We start from the raw sequence: 22261 nt of genomic DNA, 5'->3' as shown, positions 1-22261 counted from the left end.
CGGCAGGGACTGGGAGACTAGTCAGGATCGAGGCAAAGATGAACGGAGCAAAGTACAGAGTGATCCTTGATGAAAACCTGCTCCAGAGCTCTCAGGACCTCAGACTGGGGCGAAGGTTCACCTTCCAACAGGGCAACCACCCTTAACCCTAAACGTAATTTGAACCAATTCAGAAATTAAATATTGGTTTGTACAACAGCCACATCTCCTTGACTTGTGCGACACCTAGAGGCTGCAGTGTTGAAGAGCAAGAGGGAAGAAGCCCATAAACTCCCTGGTGAAGAGAGGCTCTATCTGGGCTGGAAGAGGGGCAGGACTCCCTACCTTATCCACCTCTACCTGGGTGATGGATAACAACAGTAGTGATTGACTGATTGATTGATTGATTGACTCCCTACCACATGTGCCAAACTCATTTCACAGAGGGCCGAGTGTCTGCGGGTTTTCTCTCAAACCTTGTACTTGATTGATTAATTAAGGTCACTAATTAGTAAAGAACTCCCCTCACCTGGTTGTCTCGGTCTTAATTGAAAGGAAAAACAAAAAGCCTGCAGACACTCGGCCCTCCGTGGAATGAGTTTCACCCCTGCCCTACCTGATCCACCTCTCCCTGGGTGATGGGCTGGGTCTGGAAGCGGGAGTTTGCCCTACGCTGGCGGGTGTCCACCCTGGAGGCCCCGGCCCCCTCTGTGGCAGGCTTGGAGGACTGCGTGGACAGCCGGTTGAACAGGGCCATCTTCTCCACCAGGCTGGGACAGGAGAGGAAATGTAAATCCGTGTGTGCGACCCAAATGCCACCTCATTCCCTAAATAGGCTGCTTTTACTCAGGCAGCCCAATTCTGGTATTTTGCCACTAATTGATCTTTTGACAAATCAAATCAGATCTTTTGCAAATCATTTTTGACGTGATCTACTTTTGGGCTCCAAGCACCCTTTCATTTGTTTACACAAGAGAGTAAAGGCTGTGTCCCAAATGGCACCCAAGGGCCTATGAGCCCGGGTTAAAAGTAGTGCACTATACAGTATAGGGCTTAGGGTGCCATTTGGAATGCAGCCTAGGAGTTGAGCACATTGTCTCCCTATACCTGAGAGTGGAGAGGTCAGGCTCATCTGGACCCAGATCCTCCGTCATCCCCACAGGCCCTGATCCTTCTCCTGCTTCCCTCGGCTGGGCTTCCCTCGGCTGGGCCTCCCTCGGCTGGGCCTCCCTCTCCCTCTCCTGCTCCCCCATGCGCCACAACTTGGAGCCGCGCTGTGACGCCTCCTGCAAGCTGGGAGGAGGAACCACACATACACACACAGGGGATAATGAGTGCAGGTTGTGCTGCTATGGTAACAGCTGCAGGGCCATATGTAATGCATGTACTGTACTGTACAATTGAAGGACAATCTCTAGAGAATGTTGACATGCTGGGTGAGTAATTAGTCAAACATATTCTGTTAAAATGACATTGTTAATAGTCAGAAAAAATGTATCCTGTGAACAGCATCAAGGTAAACAACTGAACTTCCTGATCAAAGCATGGTCTGCATCCCGATTCTACACCCCCTTGCAATTGCACACACCCTGTCATGGATTTAAAAGCACAGGATTGGTCGAGAGCGCAGTGGTCAGGATGGTGTAAGCATTGGCAAGTGCATACTTTTGTGTGGAGAATCAGGATGCAGCCATGGCAACAGCAGTTATAAGTAGATGTCTGTAGTCTACACTGAGTCGTTCATCACGCTGCTCATGCAGTCGACCATCTGTAGTAGAGGATATGGATGGTTGGTTCTGTCAACATCTTAAGTTTATCCTCGGTCGGTAAACAAACCGGGTGCTACACGCTCGCCCCAAAACGGGAACCTGACCATGCACTGAGCTTTAACTGGCTTCACCTTTGACCTTTCTTCCCTCAGCCAGCATCACAAGACGTGTGACACATTTCAACATATGAACTTGAAGAGATAGTTCACCCACATTACAAAATGACATCTGGAGACAGTGGCCAGGTAAACAAAACCAAAGCATGGATTTCTGCATGACCTTGTCCATAGACTGCTTACAGGGTAAGGAAACACAAATGTCATTTTGTAATTTGGGTGAACTATCCCTTTAAGAGTATAAACAATAGTGAAAGCAGTGATGCTGAGAAAAAAAGAGTTGAAAGGTACTCAAGTCAAGAATCTATTGTGTCAAAACAAGCTTCTTCCCCCTATAGACGGGTTGGCTGACAACGTCATGGAAATTATGCGCGCACATCGATGTGGCCGGAAGGTGTGCGTTGTTATGATTCTGAACGGTCAGATAGCTAGTAACAATGACAAGAAGCTGCCTTGTGGGGAATTGTAGGTGGTTTGTTTCAGCTCGTTGTATCTTGTTATTGATACCGTGACTTATTTTGAGGTGTTTTGACTGATGTCATGTCTATGCTAATGTGGCAAAAATATTAGCTAGTTAACTTACTATGGCTGTATTCATCAATCTAGCAAGAAGGCTATGGCCTTTGGCTTTCACCTGGAATAGTTTATTAATGTCTGAGAAAAACAACAACTTTTCAACCCATATGATCTGGTACATCGGTTGCTAAACAACCAACCTGTCTATGAGGTTCTACCAAATGATGTGTATAAACCCTAGATGACTGACAGAGGGCGATGTATTGAAGCCTTCGCGTAGCCATCTTGGTACTCCTCCTCAATTGTAAAATAATATATTGGAAGATATAGAAATGCATTTATTAATGTTGACATTCGTTTTTTGACATGTTTATTCTATTACAGACACCTTAATGCATACTTTTGAATTATATTATGTGAGCTAAACTTTATTTTTTATTTTTTATAAAACATTTTCCTTAAAGTATTTATTAGAGAGTACTAATGTTACTGTCCCCACTACAAAAACAATACTTAAATACATGTCATTTTGTCCTATAAACTTTTAATTGAAATACTGTAGAATACCATTCATTCCTATGGAGGACTGCTCCTACTAGGGAGTGCCAAAATGGTCGACCGGTGGCTTCAAAGCCTCTCATTGGCCAATACGTAGCATCAGCAATTCAGGGTTTATATACGTCATTGGTTCACACAGCTATTCCTGGGTAACAAGCAAGGAGCAGGTGAGTGAGTTAGCAAAATCAGCAAGGTAATGTGAGACAACTGAACACAACCAACAGCAGAAGGCACTGTAGAGCAGACCGCTGCCTGCCTAATACATTCAACCTGTAGCCCTAGAGAAGGGATGGGCAACTTTGATTGGGGTGGGGGCCACAAAAAAAATCGTAACTCATCATGAGGGTCCGCAGTGGCTCGCAGGTCTGCGTACCCACACATGCACACACCACTTTTCCGTTATATAAAAAAAAAAATTATTATTTTTTTCATTTAATTACATGAAATCCAAATTAAAATCCATTTAAATTACAAGTTGTAATGCAACAAAATAGGAAAAACACCAAGGGGGATGAATACTTTTGCAAGGCACTAAATATGGACTGGTTTCCTGGACACAGATTAAGCCTAGTCCTGGACTGAAAAGCAGGCTCAATGGAGAATGTCCATTGAAATATATTTATAGTTCAGGACTTAATCTGTGTCCGGGAAACCGGTCCTAAATGTAGACAAGTGCACACATGGCAGATACTGTACCCTAAAGAGGGCTCTCTAGCCTTTTGTCGCCCCCCCTTCTTGACAGCGGAGAGAATTTTTGTCATGCGGAGAGACATTTTGTCATGGGGAGGAGAGAAGATTTAGCCATTTTAAAACTCATTTCATGCAATTCTACACATTTTGCCATTAGGCGGAGTGAAAAGTTTGTAGTTTTACAGCTAATTTCCTGCAATTCTACACGTTGCCATAGGGTGGAGAGAAATGTTTGCAGTGACTAACAATATCAATGGGACCCCCCCGGTCGGTAATTCAACCATGATTACTACAAGTTTAAATAGCTGGCCACTAGACTAATTTACCAATCTAAAACATTGTTGCTGACCTACAGCCAGTTGCCCATCCTGCTCTATAGACAACAATTACAGATGAATGAATAGGGTTACAAAATTCTGGTAACTTTCCCAAAATTCCCAGGTTTTCCAGAAATCCCTGTTGAAAGATTCCTTGAATCAGAGGGAATAAGCAGAACATCCGGAATCCTCCGACCAGGATTTCTGGATAAATAAATTGTATTTTGGGAAGGTTACCGGAATTTTGCAACCCTATGAATCAATCAATAATATCTTCATATTAATCACGGATGAACGGTACATTCCATGCAATGGAGCAAGCCAATTGTAAGCTGAATGGAATGTAAAAAAAAAGTTTTGCTCTAATTGGATATCAATTAGGTAAACCTATGTCCAGTGCTCTCTCTCACACACACACACACACACACACACACACACACACACACAGTGCAGTCACCTGTACCTGGTCATGATGGTGCTGACTACAGTGGGGCTGGGGATAGGTGCTACTGTGGAGTGGACCATCACCGTTTGTGAGGACATAGCAGGGCCACTTTATATGTCCAGAAAAGAGGGGACAGACACAAGGACAGATAAAGCAGTCAGACAGACAGACAGACAGACAGACAGTCAGAGAGACCGACAGTGAGACAGAGAGACAGAGACAGAGTTAAGAGAGAGAGAGAGTTGAGAGAGAGAGTTAAGAGAGAGTTGAGGGATAGAGAGAGAGAGAGTTAAGAGAGAGAGAGCTAAGAGATCGTGACACAGAGAAACTATCACTTTCTATTCACCAACTGCCCTAAAGCCAATTTTTGAACCCTTGCTTTGTTAACAAAATGACCTTACTGGCGCTCAGTAATGATCAGAGGGTGACGTACGTGTGAGCGATGTCCACTTCCTCGTTGGTGATAGGCTGCGTGTGTACGCGGTCCTGGACTCGTCGCTGACGCCTCTCCGCGGCTGGGTTTTGGGACCGTGGTTTGGGAACGCTATCTGTGGTCCTCTCTAGCTCCTGTGAAAGACACCGAAGAGGAACCGTCCTACGGAGTAAATCTCTGCTCATCAACGACATACATAAAACAACAGGAACATAATATATGGACTGGTTTCCTGGACACAGATTAAGCCTAGTCCTGGACTGAAAAACAGGCTCAATGGAGAATGTCCATTGAAATATATTTATAGTTCAGGAATAGGCTTAATCTGTGTCCGGGAAACCGGCCCTAAATGTAGACAAGGCAGATACTGTACCCTAAAAAGGGACCTCTTAGCAGCCACACTCATCTTAGCTCTCTCATCAAGCTTTTCTTCGTTAGCTGTTAAAAAGGAAGGGCATAACATTGATTTCAATGTCAGTTCACAACATAAACCACGTTTCCATCCAACCATCAATTACCTGACCCATGAAAAAAGTCACAACTGGGCAGATGGAAACATGAAATGCCGGTACAATTTTATAAATGCTGACAGACAATTTGTGTGTTCGACATGGTGGGATCTTTTTGTGTCTGTAAAATTAATTATGCAAGAAGTGGCGGTGGAAACGCCTTCATGGGCAAATATTGATATAATAACCATCATATCGAAGTGAATTTGGAGTCACGCGATATGTTGTGTGGTCCTCCCGCAACGACTCGGGAAAGCCTTCAGTTTATTAGGCTACAGATTAAATAAATTGTGATGAACTTCACAGGGTGGTGAAAGTGCAAGGTGATGAGCTTGATGCTGCTTTCCGATAAATATCGAAGGTCTTATTCTGGTGACATGATGATCGATGCTTGGCTGCTGTTTAACAAATACAAATAATAACGCTCTTATCTATAATAATGATCTATAATCTCTAATATCTATAATCTCATAATGTAGGTAGCCTACCCACACTGTATCTGTGAGCTGTTGGCTAGAGCAGTTTGATGGAAACACATCTCTGGTGGGAAAATGCGCATATTGTTTTATGCAGATTTTAGAATATTCACATGAAAATCTGACGCAAATTGGATGGAAACCTAGCTATAGAGATTAAAGTTTTGGCAGAATGGCATTATTTTTTTGTCATATTGCTAGGATGCCAACACTCTCATGAATTTGACCCCCATACCTATTTTCCCTCCTTCAGGGAACAGTAGTTATATTCATAACTTTATGTGAAACGTGTGTGTGTATTTCCCTGCCTGACACAGTCAATTAATCTAGGCAAGTTTATCTATCGTTCACTTCAACAAATCCCTCACATCCACCATTGTGCTGTTAGATGGTGAGCAACGTGGCTAATTAAGATTTTTTTTTAATTAATAGTGTTATCTGTAACTAAATGAAGCAAATAATCTCCACTGAAACTTGCCTTCTGGGTTCTGTAGCTCTGTTGGACTCAGACGAGACCTGAGGACAAAACAAAACAAAGACACAATTCACTAGTGGTCTTTTGCTATGAGGCACAGTACGAATTACCCACAAGATAACCAAAATGAATTCACAAGAGAACAAACAATTACCCACAAGAGAACCAAAAATTACCCACAAGAGAACAAAAAATTACCCACAAGAGAACAAATAATTACCCACAAGAGAACAAAAAATTACCCACAAGAGAACAAATAATCCAAGTACAGAGAGCTTTAAAATAATCTAGCCTCCACCATGTATCACACCCACTGGTGATTTTACCAAACGTATTCTGTGGACCTTATCCAGTCACTCAGGGCCTTCAATACCCACCAGACTCCCGCCCTTCTGCTGAGGTGATGGGCTGCATCCTAATACTCTCACCTATCAGACTCCAGCAGCCGCTCTGGGCTGCGTCCTAATACTCTCACCTATCAGACTCCAGCAGCCGCTCTGGGCTGCGTCCTAATACTCTCACCTATCAGACTCCAGCAGCCGCTCTGGGCTGAGTCCTAATACTCTCACCTATCAGACTCCAGCAGCCGCTCTGCTGAGGTGATGGGCTGCGTCCTAATACTCTCACCTATCAGACTCCAGCCGCTCTGCAGAGGTGATGGGCTGGGTCCTAAACCTCTCAGAGGACTTGCGGTTGTCTCCTGGGGTGATGTAGCGCCGCGGCCTCCGTGCCGCACCACGCTCCCGATCAGCGCTCCCAGCAGCCGGATCTACTTCCATGGCAGTTAGCTCTACTTTAGTCGGCTCTCTTTTTGGGTTGTGATTAGGGATGGATATAGCGACGACGGCAACATAAAAGGAGAATAATATTGAGAGAACAAACGGCAAGGGCAGATTGATGTTGATGATGCGTTTAGTACGTCTTCCACAGCAATCCAGGTTAGAGGTGTTGAAGTCACACAGCACGATCACACCAAAAAAAATATCTGTTCCCAAAATCAGAGACTTTGTCAGCAGCACAACATGCAGCAACAAACCACTCACGTTTGCCCAACAGGCTGATAATGACAGAATGTCCTAGCAGGTGGCTAAACAAATAGCAAATTACCCCTCATAAAGGCTTAGAAGATCTCTTGATATCACGTTTGACTATGCAATATACTGCTAAAAAAAGCACACAAGCTCAAACACCTCAAGCCTCATATTAGGATGACAGTCTACATTAGTGTTAGGTAATTAACCACATCAAACTGATTAAAGAGTCAGTAGCTAGCCAGTGGTAGCCATGCTGTTCCACCTACAGCTCCGGCTTCCTGTTGGCGTTCTCCAGGTACGAGTGTCGGAGCTGGGCCACAGAGACCCTGGTGTCCAGGGCTCCCACCTCCCCGTTGTGCAGCACCCCAACCGCCACCCCTCCCTCCCTGGCCAGCTGGGCTGCCGTGGCTGTCTCTCTGCTGGCTGCTGCCCTCTCCATGCTCCTGTAGGCAGCCGGGCGCTGGCTCACGCCGATGTCGGACATGGAGCGTGTGCGGACCTTGGGCTTGGGGGGCCCGCGCGGCCCGGCTGGCTCCATGCTACTGTGTTTGGCCTGGTGGAGGGAGGCGCCACTCTGGAGGTAGACGGCCGAGTCACTGCCTCTCTGTTGCCCAGGCTGACTCTGGCTCTGCTGGTGCTGGCGGAGGGGCTGGTGGAGAGGCTGGTGGAGAGGCTGAGGGGCCTGCTGTAGCTGCTGCTGTCTGGGCTTGGAGTGGGAAGAGATCTCCATGGGCCTGGCTGGACCTGTTTCCTCTTTGTCCTGGCTGTGGCTGGACCAGTGCTGCTGCTGCTGCTGGTCCCTGTCCTGAGGCCTAGTCTCCCACTCTTTTGAGTCCGCCCGACTGGTTCTCCTCCCCCCGATGCCATAGCTCTCCCATTCCATGCCGGTTGAGGTGGCAGAGTCGTCCTGGCAGCAGCCTGGGACCCGCTGGGGCTCCCCTCTCTGGGGGTCGTCCACGCTCTTCTCCCTGCGGCGGATCTCCGAGGGCAGCACGGCCTTCCTGCTCTTTAGCAGACCCTCAGTGAGGACCTCCTCTCTCGGCGCCTGCCTGCCCTCCCTGTGGGTCTCCCTGTGGGTCGTGTAGATGTGGTCGGCACTGACCCTCCTCCTCGGGGGCTCCACCTCCACCACCGGGTGGTCCATGGGGGTCCGCTGGTTGGTACCGTGGCGGCCCATGGCAGGGCCTGATGTGTGGGTGTGTGGTACTGAGGCGTGGTGGTCTGGGACGTGGACGTACGCAGGCTGGGAGGGCTGAGAGGAGGGGGCAGTCTTTTGATAGGTGGCAGGGTCAGAGCTGTGACCGCGCTGGGACAGGTGGTGAGCTGTGGTGGTGTGAGCCCGATCACGCAGTCTGTTCACTGGGGGCTCTGGAGCCAGACCCCGCTCTGCTGGGACCCTTTGGACACCACTCTCGTCTTTTAACATTCTCTCTCTTACTCTGATTCTTAAAGGGGGAAGGATGGATGAACTAACTTTAGCACCTCAAATCTCAAACGCTATCAGAGACACCCAAATAAACTACAGTCAGTGCCCTTGTCAAGTTGTTTAAACTAAGTCATAAGAGATTGATTTGAAATATGTGTCATCAAGACCACATTCCAACACACCTTCTTCACTTTATGGTGCCCTATGGGCCCTGGTCAAAAGTAGTGCATTATATAGGGAATAGGGTTCCATTTGGGATGCACACCAAGTCAACTATAAATGTCATCAAATCAAGTGATTATTAATTTAAGAATGACCTTAATCTAGGGCCAACAAACAGGGATATATAAAGACAGCAGCACATGCTTTTATTTCAATCAAAAAATTACATTGTCATGGGACAAACATGAATAAACGCCACCCCATCCATCTGACTGACAGAATGGTTCACAAGTTCAGGTAGTGACATCACGCTCCATGTTGTAGTTCAATACTAATCTTTGCTGCGTCATCTCCAGCTGACTCTAATTTCTCTTGGCCAAAATGTGAGCAAGCCTAAACTATTTTTATCTGTGACCCCTTGCTCCCAGCAGCCAAAGGTCATGTTAGGCTGTATCCCAAATGGCACCATATACACTACATAGTGTGTTTCTTTTGACCAGGGCTCTGGTCGCACCAAATAGGGAATAGGATGCCATTTGGGATTTATCCTTAATCTCCTCGTACAACACTAAGCCAACCCTAATTGATGGGCTGCTGCTTCATTTGACATGGCATGAAGGAGTTTAAACAGTATACACGTTACATAGAGACAACACACGTGTCCATTGTGACCTAACACTTAAGGGAGGGGAGGGAGGTGGAGAGAGGGGGAGAGGAGAGGAGAGGGGAGAGAAGGAGATAGGGGAGGGAGGGGGAGGAAGGTGGGGGGGGAGATGGGGAGAGAGGAGGAGGGAGATGGGGGAGGGAGAGGGAGGGAGGGAGGAGGAGGGAGATGGGGATTGAGGGAGGGGGAGGGAGATGGGGAGGGAGGGAGGGGTAGAGAGGGGGAGCAGATGGGGAGGGAGGGGGAGAGAGGGGGAGGCAGATGGGGGAGGGGGAGGGAGAGAAGGCATTAATTGGCAGGTAAGGCCACACTTCTATTGTACGGTATCTTAGTCACTTTAATAATGTTTACATATCTTGCATTATTCATCTCAAATGTATATACTGTATTCTATACTATTCTACTGTATCTTAGTCCATGTTGCTCTGACATCGCTCATCCATATATGTATATATTCTTAATTCAGGCTATGCTACATAAACTGCACTGCATAGATCCTATGTTGGTTTGGAATGATAGCCACTTACATACCTGTTGGAAACCTACACATAGCTGGAATAAAATAAAATGTTATTTGTCACATGCTTGGTAAACAACACGTGTAGACTAAATGCTTACTTACAGAGCCTTTTCCAACATTGCAGAGTTAAAGATAACATAATATATATATAAATAAATAGTGACGCGAGGAATAACGAATAACAATCACAAGCAAAAATAACATGGCTATATACAGGAAGTACCAGGTAATAACATGGCTATATACAGGAAGTACCAGGTAATAACATGGCTATATACAGGAAGTACCAGGTAATAACATGGCTATATACAGGAAGTACCAGGTAATAACATGGCTAAAAACAGGAAGCACCAGGTAATAACATGGCTATATACAGGAAGTACCAGGTAATAACATGGCTATATACAGGAAGTACCAGGTAATAACATGGATAAAAACAGGAAGCACCAGGTAATAAAATGGCTATATACAGGAAGTACCAGGTAATAACATGGCTAAATACAGGGAGTACCAGTACCGAGTCGATGTGCAGGGTTAAGAGATAATTGAGGTAGCTACAGTATGTACATAATGGTAGGGATAAAGTGACAAAGCAACAGGATAGATAATAGACAGTAGCAACAGCGTATGTGGTGACTGTGAAAGTGTGTGTTGTGTGTTTGTGTGTGTGTGTGTGTGTGTGTGTGTGTGTGTGTGTGTGATGTCAGTATGCATGTGTGCCCATGTTATGTGTGTATGGGCGTATGTAGTGTGTATGTATGTGTTTGGGTGCCAGTGTAAGTATGTGTGAGTGTGTGCGTAGAGTCCAGTGTGTGCATAGTCAGTGCAAGAGACTTAGTGCAAAAAAAGAGTCAATGCAGGTAGCCATTTTATGAGCTATTTGGCAGTCTTGTTCAGTAGTGTTATGGCTTGGGGGTAGAGGCTGTTCAGGGTCCTGCTGGTTCCAGACTTGGTGCACTGGTCCCGCTTGCCGTGCGGTAGCAGAGAGAACAGTCTATTGCTTGGGTGGCTGCAGTCATTGACAATTTTTTTTTGTCCTTCCTCTGACACCGCCTGGTATAGAGGTCCTGGATGGCAGGGAACTCGGCCCCAGTGATATACTGTGCTGTACTCACCAACCTCTGTAGTGCCTTGCGGTCTGGTGCCTTACAGTCGCCGTACTATATGGAGCCAGTCAAGATGCTCTTAATGGTGCAGATGTATAACTTTTTGGGGGATCTGAGGGCCCATGCCTCCTGAGGGGGAAGAGGCGCTGTCATGCCCTCTTTACAACTGTGGGTGTGTGTGGACCATTTTCATTCCTCAGTGATGTGGACACTGATGAACTTGAAGCTCTCGACCCGCTCCACTACAGCCCCATTGATGTGGATGGGAGCATGCTCCCAGGGTGTCTGGGATGATGGTGTTGATGTGCCATGACCAGCCTTTCAAAGCATTTCATGGCTATAGATGTGAGTGCTATAGGGTGATAGTAATTTAGGCAGGTTACCTTGGCGTTCTTGGGCACGGAGACTATGGTGGTCTGCTTGAAACATGTTGGTATTACAGGATAGGTTGAACGTTTCAGTGAAAACATTTGCCAGCTGGTCAGCGCATGCTCAGAGTACGCGTTCTGGTATTCCGTCAGGCCCCGCAGCCTTGCGAATGTTAACCTGTTTGAAGGTCTTACGCACATCGGCTACGGAGAGCGAGATCACACAGTCATTCGGAACAGCTGTTGCTCTCATGCATGGTTCAGTGGTGCTTGCCTCAAAGCTGGCATAGAAGGCATTTAGCTCATCTGGTACGCTCGTGTCGCTGGGCAGCTCGCGGCTGGGTTTCCCTTTATAATTTGTGATAGTTTGCAAGCCCTGCCACATCCGTCGAGCGCCAGAGCCGGCGTAGTAGGATTCGATCTTAGTCCTGTATTGACGCTTTGCCTATTTGATGACTCGTCGGAGGTCGTAATGGGATTTCTTATAAGCTTCCAGATTAGTGTCCCGCTCCTTGAAAACAGCAGCTCTAGCCTTTAGCTCAGTGCAGATGTTGCCTGTAATCCATGGCTTCTGGTTGAGTTATGTATGTACAGTCACTGTGGGGCCGACGTTGTCGATGCACTTATTAATGAAGCCGGTGACTGATGTGGTAAACTCCTCAATGTTATCGAATGAATCCCAGAACATATTCCAGTCTGTGTTGGAGAAACAGTCCTGTAGCTTAGCATCCGCTTCATCGGTCCACTTCCGTATTGAGCGCGTCACTGGTACTTCCTGTTTGAGTTTTTGCTTGTAAGCAGGAAGCAGGAGGATCGAGTTATGGCCTGATTTGCCAAAGGGAGGGCGAGAGAGTGTCACATCCTGGCTCTGGGGACTCTATATGTTGAGCCAGGGTGTGTAGATTCTATGTGTTCTAGTTCTGTGTTGTAGTTCTATGTGTTGTATTTCTATGTTGGCCAGAGTGGTTCCCAGTCAGAGGCAACGAGTGTCAGCTGTTGCTGGTTGTCTCTGATTGGGAACCATATTTAAACAGTCTGTTTTCCCTTAGTGTTTGTGGGATCTTGTTCCGTTTGGTTTGTTCCGTGTTGGTTGTGTTAACCCTAGGACTGCACGTATCGTTTGTTGTTTGTTGTTATTGTATTATCACTAAAGATAATAAATATGTTCGTTCATCCCGCTGCGCCTTGGTCTACTCCGTCTAACGATCGTGACAGAAGATCCCACCATACCAGGACCAAGCAGCGTGTCCAGGAGCAGGCAGCCTGGACATGGGAGGAAGTGCCGGGAAAGGAGCTGGAGAGGTTGGCGATGGCCCAGGTGGGCAAAGGGTGGTCCTGGGAGGACATGCTCGGGGGAAAAGGGCCATGGGCTAAGATTAAGGCCTGGCGAGAGAGGAGCAACGGCGTCAACAGTGTCGTCGTCGGACGGACGAGAGGCAACCCCAAAAAAAAATTAGGGGGGGGGCACACGGCATGGGCGACTGGGCAGCAGGAGGCTGCCACAGGGCGATTTGGGAGGTTGGCAGAGGAGGCCGCCAGATTACGGGGGCCACCCAAAGAGGGGAAGGAAGGTGTAGAGGCACGGCGAGAGGTACTGGGGTGTGTTACCAGTCCGGTCCGGCCCGTTCCAGATCCCGGCGTAGGGCCAGTGGTGTGTGTCCCCAGTACGGTCCGGTCTGTTCCTGCTCCCCGCACCAAGGTAATGGTACGCATCGCCAGCCCGGCCCGGCCTGTTCCTGCTCCTCGCACCAAGCCTACGGTGTGCGTCGCCAGCCCGGCCCGTCCTGTTCCTGCCCCTCGCACCAAGCCTACGGTGCGCGTCGCCAGCCCGGCCCGGCCTGTTCCTGCTCCTCGCACCAAGCCTACGGTGCGCGTCGCCAGCCCGGCCCGGCCTGTTCCTGCCACTCGCACCAAGCCTACGGTGCGCGTCGCCAGCCCGGCCCGGCCTGTTCCTGCCACTCGCACCAAGCCTACGGTGCGCGTCGCCAGCCCGGCCCGGCCTGTTCCTGCCACTCGCACCAAGCCTACGGTGCGCGTCGCCAGCCCGGCCCGGCCTGTTCCTGCCACTCGCACCAAGCCTACGGTGCGCGTCGCCAGCCCGGCCCGGCCTGTTCCTGCCACTCGCACCAAGCCTACGGTGCGCGTCGCCAGCCCGGCCCGGCCTGTTCCTGCCACTCGCACCAAGCCTACGGTGCGCGTCGCCAGCCCGGCCCGGCCTGTTCCTGCCACTCGCACCAAGCCAGGGGTGCGAGTCGTCAGCCCGGTCCGGCCCGTTCCTGCTCCACGCACCAAGCCAGGGGTGCGCATCGTCAGCCCGGTCCGGCCCGTTCCTGCTCCACGCACCAAGCCAGGGGTGCGCATCGTCAGCCCGGTACGGCCCGTTCCGGCTCCATGCACCAAGCCAGGGGTGCGCATCGTCAGCCCGGTCCGGCCCGTTCCTGCTCCACGCACCAAGCCAGGGGTGCGCATCGTCAGCCCGGTCCGGCCCGTTGCTGCTCCACGCACCAAGCCAGGGGTGCGAATCGTCAGTCCGGTCCGGTCCGTTCCTGCTCCACGCACCAAGCCAGGGGTGTGCGTCGTCAGTCCGGCACAACCCGTGCCTGGGTCACCGGTGCCTGGTCAGGTACCGGTCAGCTGCTCCACACCGGAGCTGAAGCAATCCGCTCCTACGATGTCCAGTCCAGCTCCAGCCAGCGGGACCGGACCAGGGGCGCTACGGGGGGATTATTGGAGGGTGGTGGTCAAGCCCGGAGCCGGAACCGCCTCCGAGGAGGAATGCCCACCCAGCCCTCCCCTGGTTTGTCTATGTTGAGGCGCGGTCGCAGTCCGCGCCTTTGGGGGGGGGGTACTGTCACACCCTGGCTCTGGGGACTCTATATGTTGAGCCAGGGTGTGTAGATTCTATGTGTTCTAGTTCTGTGTTGTAGTTCTATGTGTTGTATTTCTATGTTGGCCAGAGTGGTTCCCAGTCAGAGGCAACGAGTGTCAGCTGTTGCTGGTTGTCTCTGATTGGGAACCATATTTAAACAGTCTGTTTTCCCTTAGTGTTTGTGGGATCTTGTTCCGTTTGGTTTGTTCCGTGTTGGTTGTGTTAACCCTAGGACTGCACGTATCGTTTGTTGTTTGTTGTTTTTGTATTATCACTAAAGATAATAAATATGTTCGTACATCACGCTGCGCCTTGGTCTACTCCGTCTAATGATCGTGACAGAGAGGGCCTTGCATGCGTTTTTGTGTGTGGAATAAAAATATAGATGAAAACTCGCCCCCTGCGAATCCCTTTGGAAATTAAGTGTATCAAACAGAGACTATGAAAAGTGTCTCAAACGGCAACCTATGCAATACATAATGCACATACCTTTGACCAGAGCCCTATTTCTTTTGACCAGAGCCCTATTTCTCTTGACCAGAGCCCTTTTTTTGTGACCAGAGCCCTATTTCTTTTGACCAGAGCCCTATTTCTTTTGACCAGAGCCCTATTTCTTTTGACCAGACCCCTATTTCTTTTGACCAGAGCCCTATTTATTTTGACCAGAGCCCTATTTCTTTTGACCAGAGCCCTATTTCTTTTGACCAGAGCCCTATTTCTTTTGACCAGAGCCCTATTTCTTTTGACCAGAGCCCTATTTCTTTTGACCAGAGCCCTATTTCTTTTGACCAGAGCCCTATTTCTTTTGACCAGAGCCCTATTTCTTTTGACCAGAGCCCTATTTCTTTTGACCAGAGCCCTATTTCTTTTGACCAGAGCCCTATTTCTTTTGACCAGGGCCCATAGGGACTAAGGTGCCATTTGTGACGCAGCCCCAGATAGCAATCCAGCCTCAGTGGGCTGGGCTTGGTAGGCGAACACTCTCCTGTCTATACTCCTCAAAGTAAGGCTGGCCTGACCATGGGCCCCTCTCACACTACAGCCCTGCCTTCAGCTGGCCAGCCTCAGTGGGCTGGGCTTGGTAGGCGAACACTCTCCTGTCTATACTCCTCAAAGTAAGGCTGGCCTGACCATGGGCCCCTCTCACACTACAGCCCTGCCTTCAGCTGGCCAGCCATGCAGAGTATCTGGGCCAAGCTCTGCTCCAGAAATATACCCCCCCCCGCCCCCTAGCCTAGCTAACCCTTTCCACACCACAAGGGCTTAAGGCCGGCCAAGCCTACAGAACACTAGTCACAATTGTATTCACATGTCGTCCCCCATGAATTATCCAGATGTTTTTGCATATGTTGAGTCTTGACAGTGTTTGCAACATGTGTACCACATGTTGTTACAATACAAATATCCTTGACTGATTTATATGCATTTATGTGCCAGACCACGCCCATGTGAATGTTCATTGGTCGATGTTGTTTTAGGTACTAGTTTGGAAAATATTGCGTTGAGAGGCCTTTGTCCATAGATACCACATAACAAGTTTCGTGCAGATCGGTCATTCGGTGCCAGAGCAGTAGTGTTTTAAGTGTTTTTCACAAAATTCAAAATGGGGGAAAATCCATCATGGCGGACCTTATGGGTCCCTGAGGCAAATGTGTTTCTTGTGAGGAGAGGGACCTATGTACCGAATTTCATGACTTTAGGTCAAACGGGGTGAGGGGTGTGACCTTTCAAAGTTATCATTTTCAATCGTTATAGCGCCACCATCTGGCCAATCAATGTATTTTTTGTAAATGCCGCATCTCTATGGCAAGACGCATTATTCACCCAAGTTTCATCAAAATTGGGCCGGTGCTGTCTGAGATATTACTTGTGGCAGTTGTGCGCAACAACAACCAGGTTTACGATTCCCTGATGAGCAGGTTTACGACATTTGAAAGATAACATCGTAAGACATTTTAAGAATAATCAAAGTGGATGAAGCGTGCAAAATGTTGATTACAAGTTAAGCACCTGTTAACTTGGAGATGACAAAATTTATAGGGGAATGATAACTATGATTATATAGGGTATTTTAATATACAATGGGGAGAACAAGTATTTGATACACTGCCGATTTTGCAGGTTTTCCTACTTACAAAACATGTAGAGGTCTGTAATTTTTTATCATAGGTACACTTCAACTGTGAGAGACGGAATCTAAAACAAAAATCCAGAAAATCACATTGTATGATTTTTAAGTAATTAATTTGCATTTTATTGCATGACATAAGTATTTGATACATCAGAAAAGCAGAACTTAATATTTGGTACAGAAACCTTTGTTTGCAATTACAGAGATCATACGTTTCCTGTAGGTCTTGACCAGGTTTGCACACACTGCAGCAGGGATTTTGGCCCACTCCTCCATACCTTCTCCAGATCCTTCAGGTTTCGGGGCTGTCACTGGGCAATACGAACTTTCAGCTCCCTCAAAAGATTTTCTATTGGGTTCAGGTCTGGAGACTGGCTAGGCCACTCCAGGACCTTGAGATGCTTCTTACGGAGCCACTCCTTAGTTGCCCTAGCTGTGTGTTTCGGGTCGTTGTCATGCTGGAAGACCCAGCCACGACCCATCTTCAATGCTCTTACTGAGGGAAGGAGGTTGTTGGCCAAGATCTCGCGATACATGGCCCCATCCATCCTCCCCTCAATACGGTGCAGTCGTCCTGTCCCCTTTGCAGAAAAGCATCCCCAAAGAATGATTTTTCCATCTCCATGCTTCACGGTTGGGATGGTGTTCTTGGGGTTGTACTCATCCTTCTTCTTCCTCCAAACACGGCGAGTGGAGTTTAGACCAAAAAGCTCAATTTTTGTCTCATCAGACCACATGACCTTCTCCCATTCCTCCTCTGGATCATCCAGATGGTCATTGGCAAACTTCAGACGGGCCTGGACATGCGCTGGCTTGAGCAGGGGGACCTTGCGTGCGCTGCAGGATTTTAATCCATGACGGCGTAGTGTGTTACTAATGGTTTTCTTTGAGACTGTGGTCCCAGCTCTCTTCAGGTCATTGACCAGGTCCTGCCGTGTAGTTCTGGGCTGATCCCTCACCTTCCTCATGATCATTGATGCCACACGAGGTGAGATCTTGCATGGAGCCCCAGACCGAGGGTGATTGACCGTCATCTTGAACTTCTTCAATTTTCTAATAATTGTTGTTGCCTTCTCACCAAGCTGCTTGCCTATTGTCCTGTAGCCCATCCCAGCATTGTGCAGGTCTACAATTTTATCCCTGATGCCATTACACAGCTCTCTGCTAGAATCCTGACTAGAACCAAGAAATTTGATCATATTACTCCAGTGCTAGCTTCCCTACACTGGCTTCCTGTTAAGGCAAGGGCTGATTTCAAGGTTTTACTGTTAACCTATAAAGCGTTACATGGGCTTGCTCCTACCTATCTTTCCGAGTTGGTCCTGCCGTACATACCAATACGTACGCTACGGTCACAAGACGCAGGCCTCCTAATTGTCCCTAGAATTTCTAAGCAAACAGCGGGAGGCAGGGCTTTCTCCTATAGATCTCCATTTTTATGGAACAGTCTGCCTACCCATGTGAGAGACGCAGACTCGGTCTCAACCTTTAAGTCTTTACTGAAGACTTATCTCTTCAGTAGGTCATATGATTGAGTGTAGTCTGGCCCAGGAGTGTGAAGGTGAACGGAAAGGCTGGAGCAACGAACAGCCCTTGCTGTCTCTGCCAGGCCGGTTCCCCTCTCCACTGGGGTTCTCTGCCTCTAACCCTGTTGCAGGGGCTGAGTCACTGGCCTGCTGGTGCTCTTTCATGCCGTCCCTGGGAGGGGTGCGTCACTTGAGTGGGTTGAGTTACTGACGTGATCTTCCTGTCTGGGTTGGCGCCCCCCCCCCCCCCCTTGGTTTGTGCTGTGGTGGAGACCTCTGTGGGCTATACTCGGCCTTGTCTCAGGATTGTAAGTTGGTGGTTGGGGATATCCCTCTAGTGGTGCGGGGGCTGTGCTTTGGCGGAGTGGGTGGGGTTATATCCTTCCTGTTTGGCCCTGTCCGGGGGTTTCTTCGGATGGGGCCACAGTGTCTCCGGACCGCTCCTGTCTCAGCCTCCAGTATTTATGCTGCAGTAGTTTATGTGTCGGGGGGCTGGGGTTAGTTGGTTATACCTGGAGTACTTCTCCTGTCTTATCCAGTGTCCTGTGTGAATTTAAGTATGCTCTCTCTAATTCTCTCGTTCTCTCTTTCTCTCTGAGAACCTGAGCCCTAGGACCATACGTCAGGACTACCGGGCATGATGACACCCTGCTGCCCCCAGTCCGCCTGGCCTTGCTGCTATTCCAGTTTCAACTGTTCTGCCTGCGGCTACGAAACCCCTACCTGTCCCATACCTGCTGTTTTCAACTCTAAATGATCGGCTATGAAAAGCCAACTGAGAGACCTGAGCCCTAGGACCATACGTCGGGACTACCGGCCGTGGTGACTCCTTGCTATCCCCAGTCCGCCTGGCCTTGCTGCTATTCCAGTTTAAACTGTTCTGCCTGCGGTTATGGAACCCCTACCTGTCCCAGACCTGCTGTTTTAAACTCTAATGATCGGCTATGAAAAGCCAACTGAGATTTATTCCTGATTATTATTTGACCATGCTTGTCACTTATGAACATTTTTGAACATCTTGGCATGGTTCTGTTATAATCTCCACCCGGCACAGCCAGAAGAGGACTGGCCACCCCTCATAGCCTGGTTCCTCTCTAGGTTTCTTCCTAGGTTTTGCCTTTCTAGGGAGTTTTTCCTAGCCACCGTGCTTCTACACCTGCATTACTAGCTGTTTGGGGTTTTAGGCTGGGTTTCTGTACAGCACTTCGAGATATTAGCTGATGTAAGAAGGGCTATATAAAATAAAATTGATTGATTGATTGATTCTGGTCTTGGCCATTGTGGAGAGGTTGGAGTCTGTTTGATTGAGTGTGTGGACAGGTGTCTTTTATACAGGTAACGAGTTCAAACAGATGCAATTAATACAGGTAATGAGTGGAGGAATGAACAGGAGGGCTTCTTAAAGAAAAACTAACAGGTCTGTGAGAGCCGGAATTCTTACTGGTTGGTAGGTGATCAAATACTTATGTCATGCAATATAATGCAAATTAATTACTTACAAATCATACAATGTGATTTTCTGGATTTTTGTCTCTCACAGTTGAAGTGTACCTATGATAAAAACTACAGACCTCTACATGCTTTGTAAGTATGAAAACCTGCAAAATCGGTAGTGTATCAAATACTTCTTCTCCCCACTGTATATACAGTATATTATAAAGTCCTCTGGTCCTCTGTAGCTCAGCTGGTAGAGCACGGCGCTTGTAACGCCAAGGTAGTGGGTTCGATCCCCGGGACCACCCATACACAAAAATGTATGCACGCATGACTGTAAGTCGCTTTGGATAAAAGCGTCTGCTAAATGGCATATTATATTATTATAAAGTATATTATAAAGGGTATCCATTGGGAGGATGGGTCAGGCATGTGTTTTGGGGTCTACAGGTCAGACACACCCATACGGTACACAGATCTAGGTTCAAATACTATTTGAAATCATTTCAAATAATAAATCTGTGCTTGATTGAACTTGCCTGTTACAATGGAACCAATAGAAAAGTCTTGAAAGTGCAAACCCCACCCACCTGGCACTCCAGGCAGGCTAAGGCAAACATTGAAAGTATCTGAAAGGTTTCAAATAGTATTTGAACCCAGGTCTGCCCATACAGTATGTTCCTACTACAGTACCTGGATTGCCAGCTGATAAGAGACTCAGAGGTAGCATCACCTTCTGAGTCTGTCTGGAGAGACCAGTCGCTCTGAGACAAGGCTGCCAGGCTACAGGAAAAGACATAGACTGGGCCATGAGAACAACTACAGGTAACTGCCAAAATAAAGGAAACACTTGAGTAAATGAGGGATACAAAGTATATTGAAAGCAGGTGCTTCCACACAGGTGTGGCTCCAAAGAAGCAATAGACATCCCATCATGCTTAAGGTCACGTATAAAAATGCCTAGTTGCCCATTATTTTGGCTACCAAGAAGAGATCTCAGTGACTTTGAGAGGGGTATCACAAGTTCATAGGGGGTTTAATGTGTGTCTCAGTCACCAGATCTCAACCCAATTAAACACTTATGGGAGATTCTGGAGCAGCGCCTGAGACAGCACTTTACACCACCATCAACAAAACACCAAACGATGGAAATTCTCTTGGAAGAGTTCCAGACACTTGTAGAATCTATTCTGGCGGTACGTGGTGGCCCAAATTCCTATTAAGACACTGTTGGTGTTTCCTTTATTTTGCCAGTTACTAATGAGGAATTCTTTAATTAATGCCTCTACTGTATTTGATTTACTGTACTAAGTACTGAGGTTCCTACCTTTGACCTGTTTAACTGTAACTAAGTACTGAGGTTCCTACCTTTGACCTGTTTAACTGTAACTAAGTACTGAGGTTCCTACCTTTGACCTGTTTAACTGTAACTAAGTACTGAGGTTCCTACCTTTGACCTGTTTAACTGTAACTAAGTACTGAGGTTCCTACCTTTGACCTGTTTAACTGTAACTAAGTACTGAGGTTCCTACCTTTGACCTGTTTAACTGTAACTAAGTACTGATGTTCCTACCTTTGACCTGTTTAACTGTAACTAAGTACTGGGGTTCCTACCTTTGACCTGTTTAACTGTAACTAAGTACTGATGTTCCTACCTTTGACCTGTTTAACTGTAACTAAGTACTGGGGTTCCTACCTTTGACCTGTTTAACTGTAACTAAGTACTGATGTTCCTACCTTTGACCTGTTTAACTGTAACTAAGTACTGATGTTCCTACCTTTGACCTGTTTAACTGCCAGTATCAATGTTATGGTTAAAGTTTGACGCCACAGTGGGCCGGGGACACACTGATAATGTATCTGTGTGATTCTGTGGCAGCTGATGTTGTGTCCTCCTCCCAGCATTTCGGGCTGGTGTTTACAGAACATTTGGTACTGGATAAGAATATAAAGGGCTTATCTCCAAGAGGCCCGTTAGACATTTTCTCTGTGCTGGAGGTGTCTCCCTGTTACAACTTGTATTAAACTAGATTGACTTACGATTGACTACATCCGACACTGCTCTTCTCTTTAATTCACCTGAAAAAGCCCTTTTTTACACCTGTATAGCTATAATAAGTACATAGTAGACCTAGCTACATCGTTATACTGGGGGTCAGCAACAGCATCACCTTCTGAGTCTGTCCGGAGAGACCACTTGCTCTGAGACCAGGTTGCCAGGCTACAGGACAATGCATCGTTTTTTGAACTGCACCATTAGACCTATACAATAATAGATATGGACATACTAGGCCTACATAGTGTTTCAGACAGGTTAAAGATGATTTAGTCGGGCCTAGAACCACTAGATCTAGCCAGTGTAGCGATAGCAGTAGGCTGGCTAAATGGTTTCGTATCAGGCTATAGTATCTGAAACGTGTGCTCGCTCCCTCTCTTTCTCTGGTCTGGCCTCAGGTCTGCATCACAGGGCAAGCTGTGAAATCCAACCCACTGAACAACCCCCCCGTAATAGATAGTCCCACCCAGTACCCCTCTACCCCCTCTAAGGGCCCTGATGAGATACCCAGGCAGGCAGAGCACCTCCTCTATGAAACCAGAGCTTAGCGTGATACCACAGTCTGGATACAGACCCTAATGGCACAGCTAACACACTGTTACCAATAACAGCACAAGGGCAACACAATACACCAACTACTCCTTAAAGTGGTCAGTTAATGCTGAAAGCAACCTGAGTTGAT

General features: G+C 47.7%; 1 protein-coding gene across 1 annotated transcript in view; it reads right to left on the bottom strand.

Moving 5' to 3' along the window:
* The window catches only part of LOC311150658 (uncharacterized protein), a gene marked incomplete at both ends in the record, with an annotated part of 102723 nt that overhangs the window by 43998 nt on the left and 36464 nt on the right, over window positions 1–22261 (bottom strand). The window contains 7 exon segments of the mRNA XM_084188156.1: window positions 596–749; window positions 1087–1272; window positions 4409–4498; window positions 4824–4957; window positions 5197–5261; window positions 6287–6324; window positions 20217–20306. Coding sequence (XP_084044282.1) covers window positions 596–749; window positions 1087–1272; window positions 4409–4498; window positions 4824–4957; window positions 5197–5261; window positions 6287–6324; window positions 20217–20306 — 757 coding nt within the window.

Source organism: Coregonus lavaretus (assembly GCF_964263955.1).
Source record: "Coregonus lavaretus genome assembly, chromosome: 23".
In the NCBI taxonomy this organism is placed as follows: Eukaryota; Metazoa; Chordata; class Actinopteri; order Salmoniformes; family Salmonidae; genus Coregonus; species Coregonus lavaretus.
Note: the sequence above shows the minus strand (reverse complement) of the source record. Positions and strands in the feature narration are given on the sequence as shown.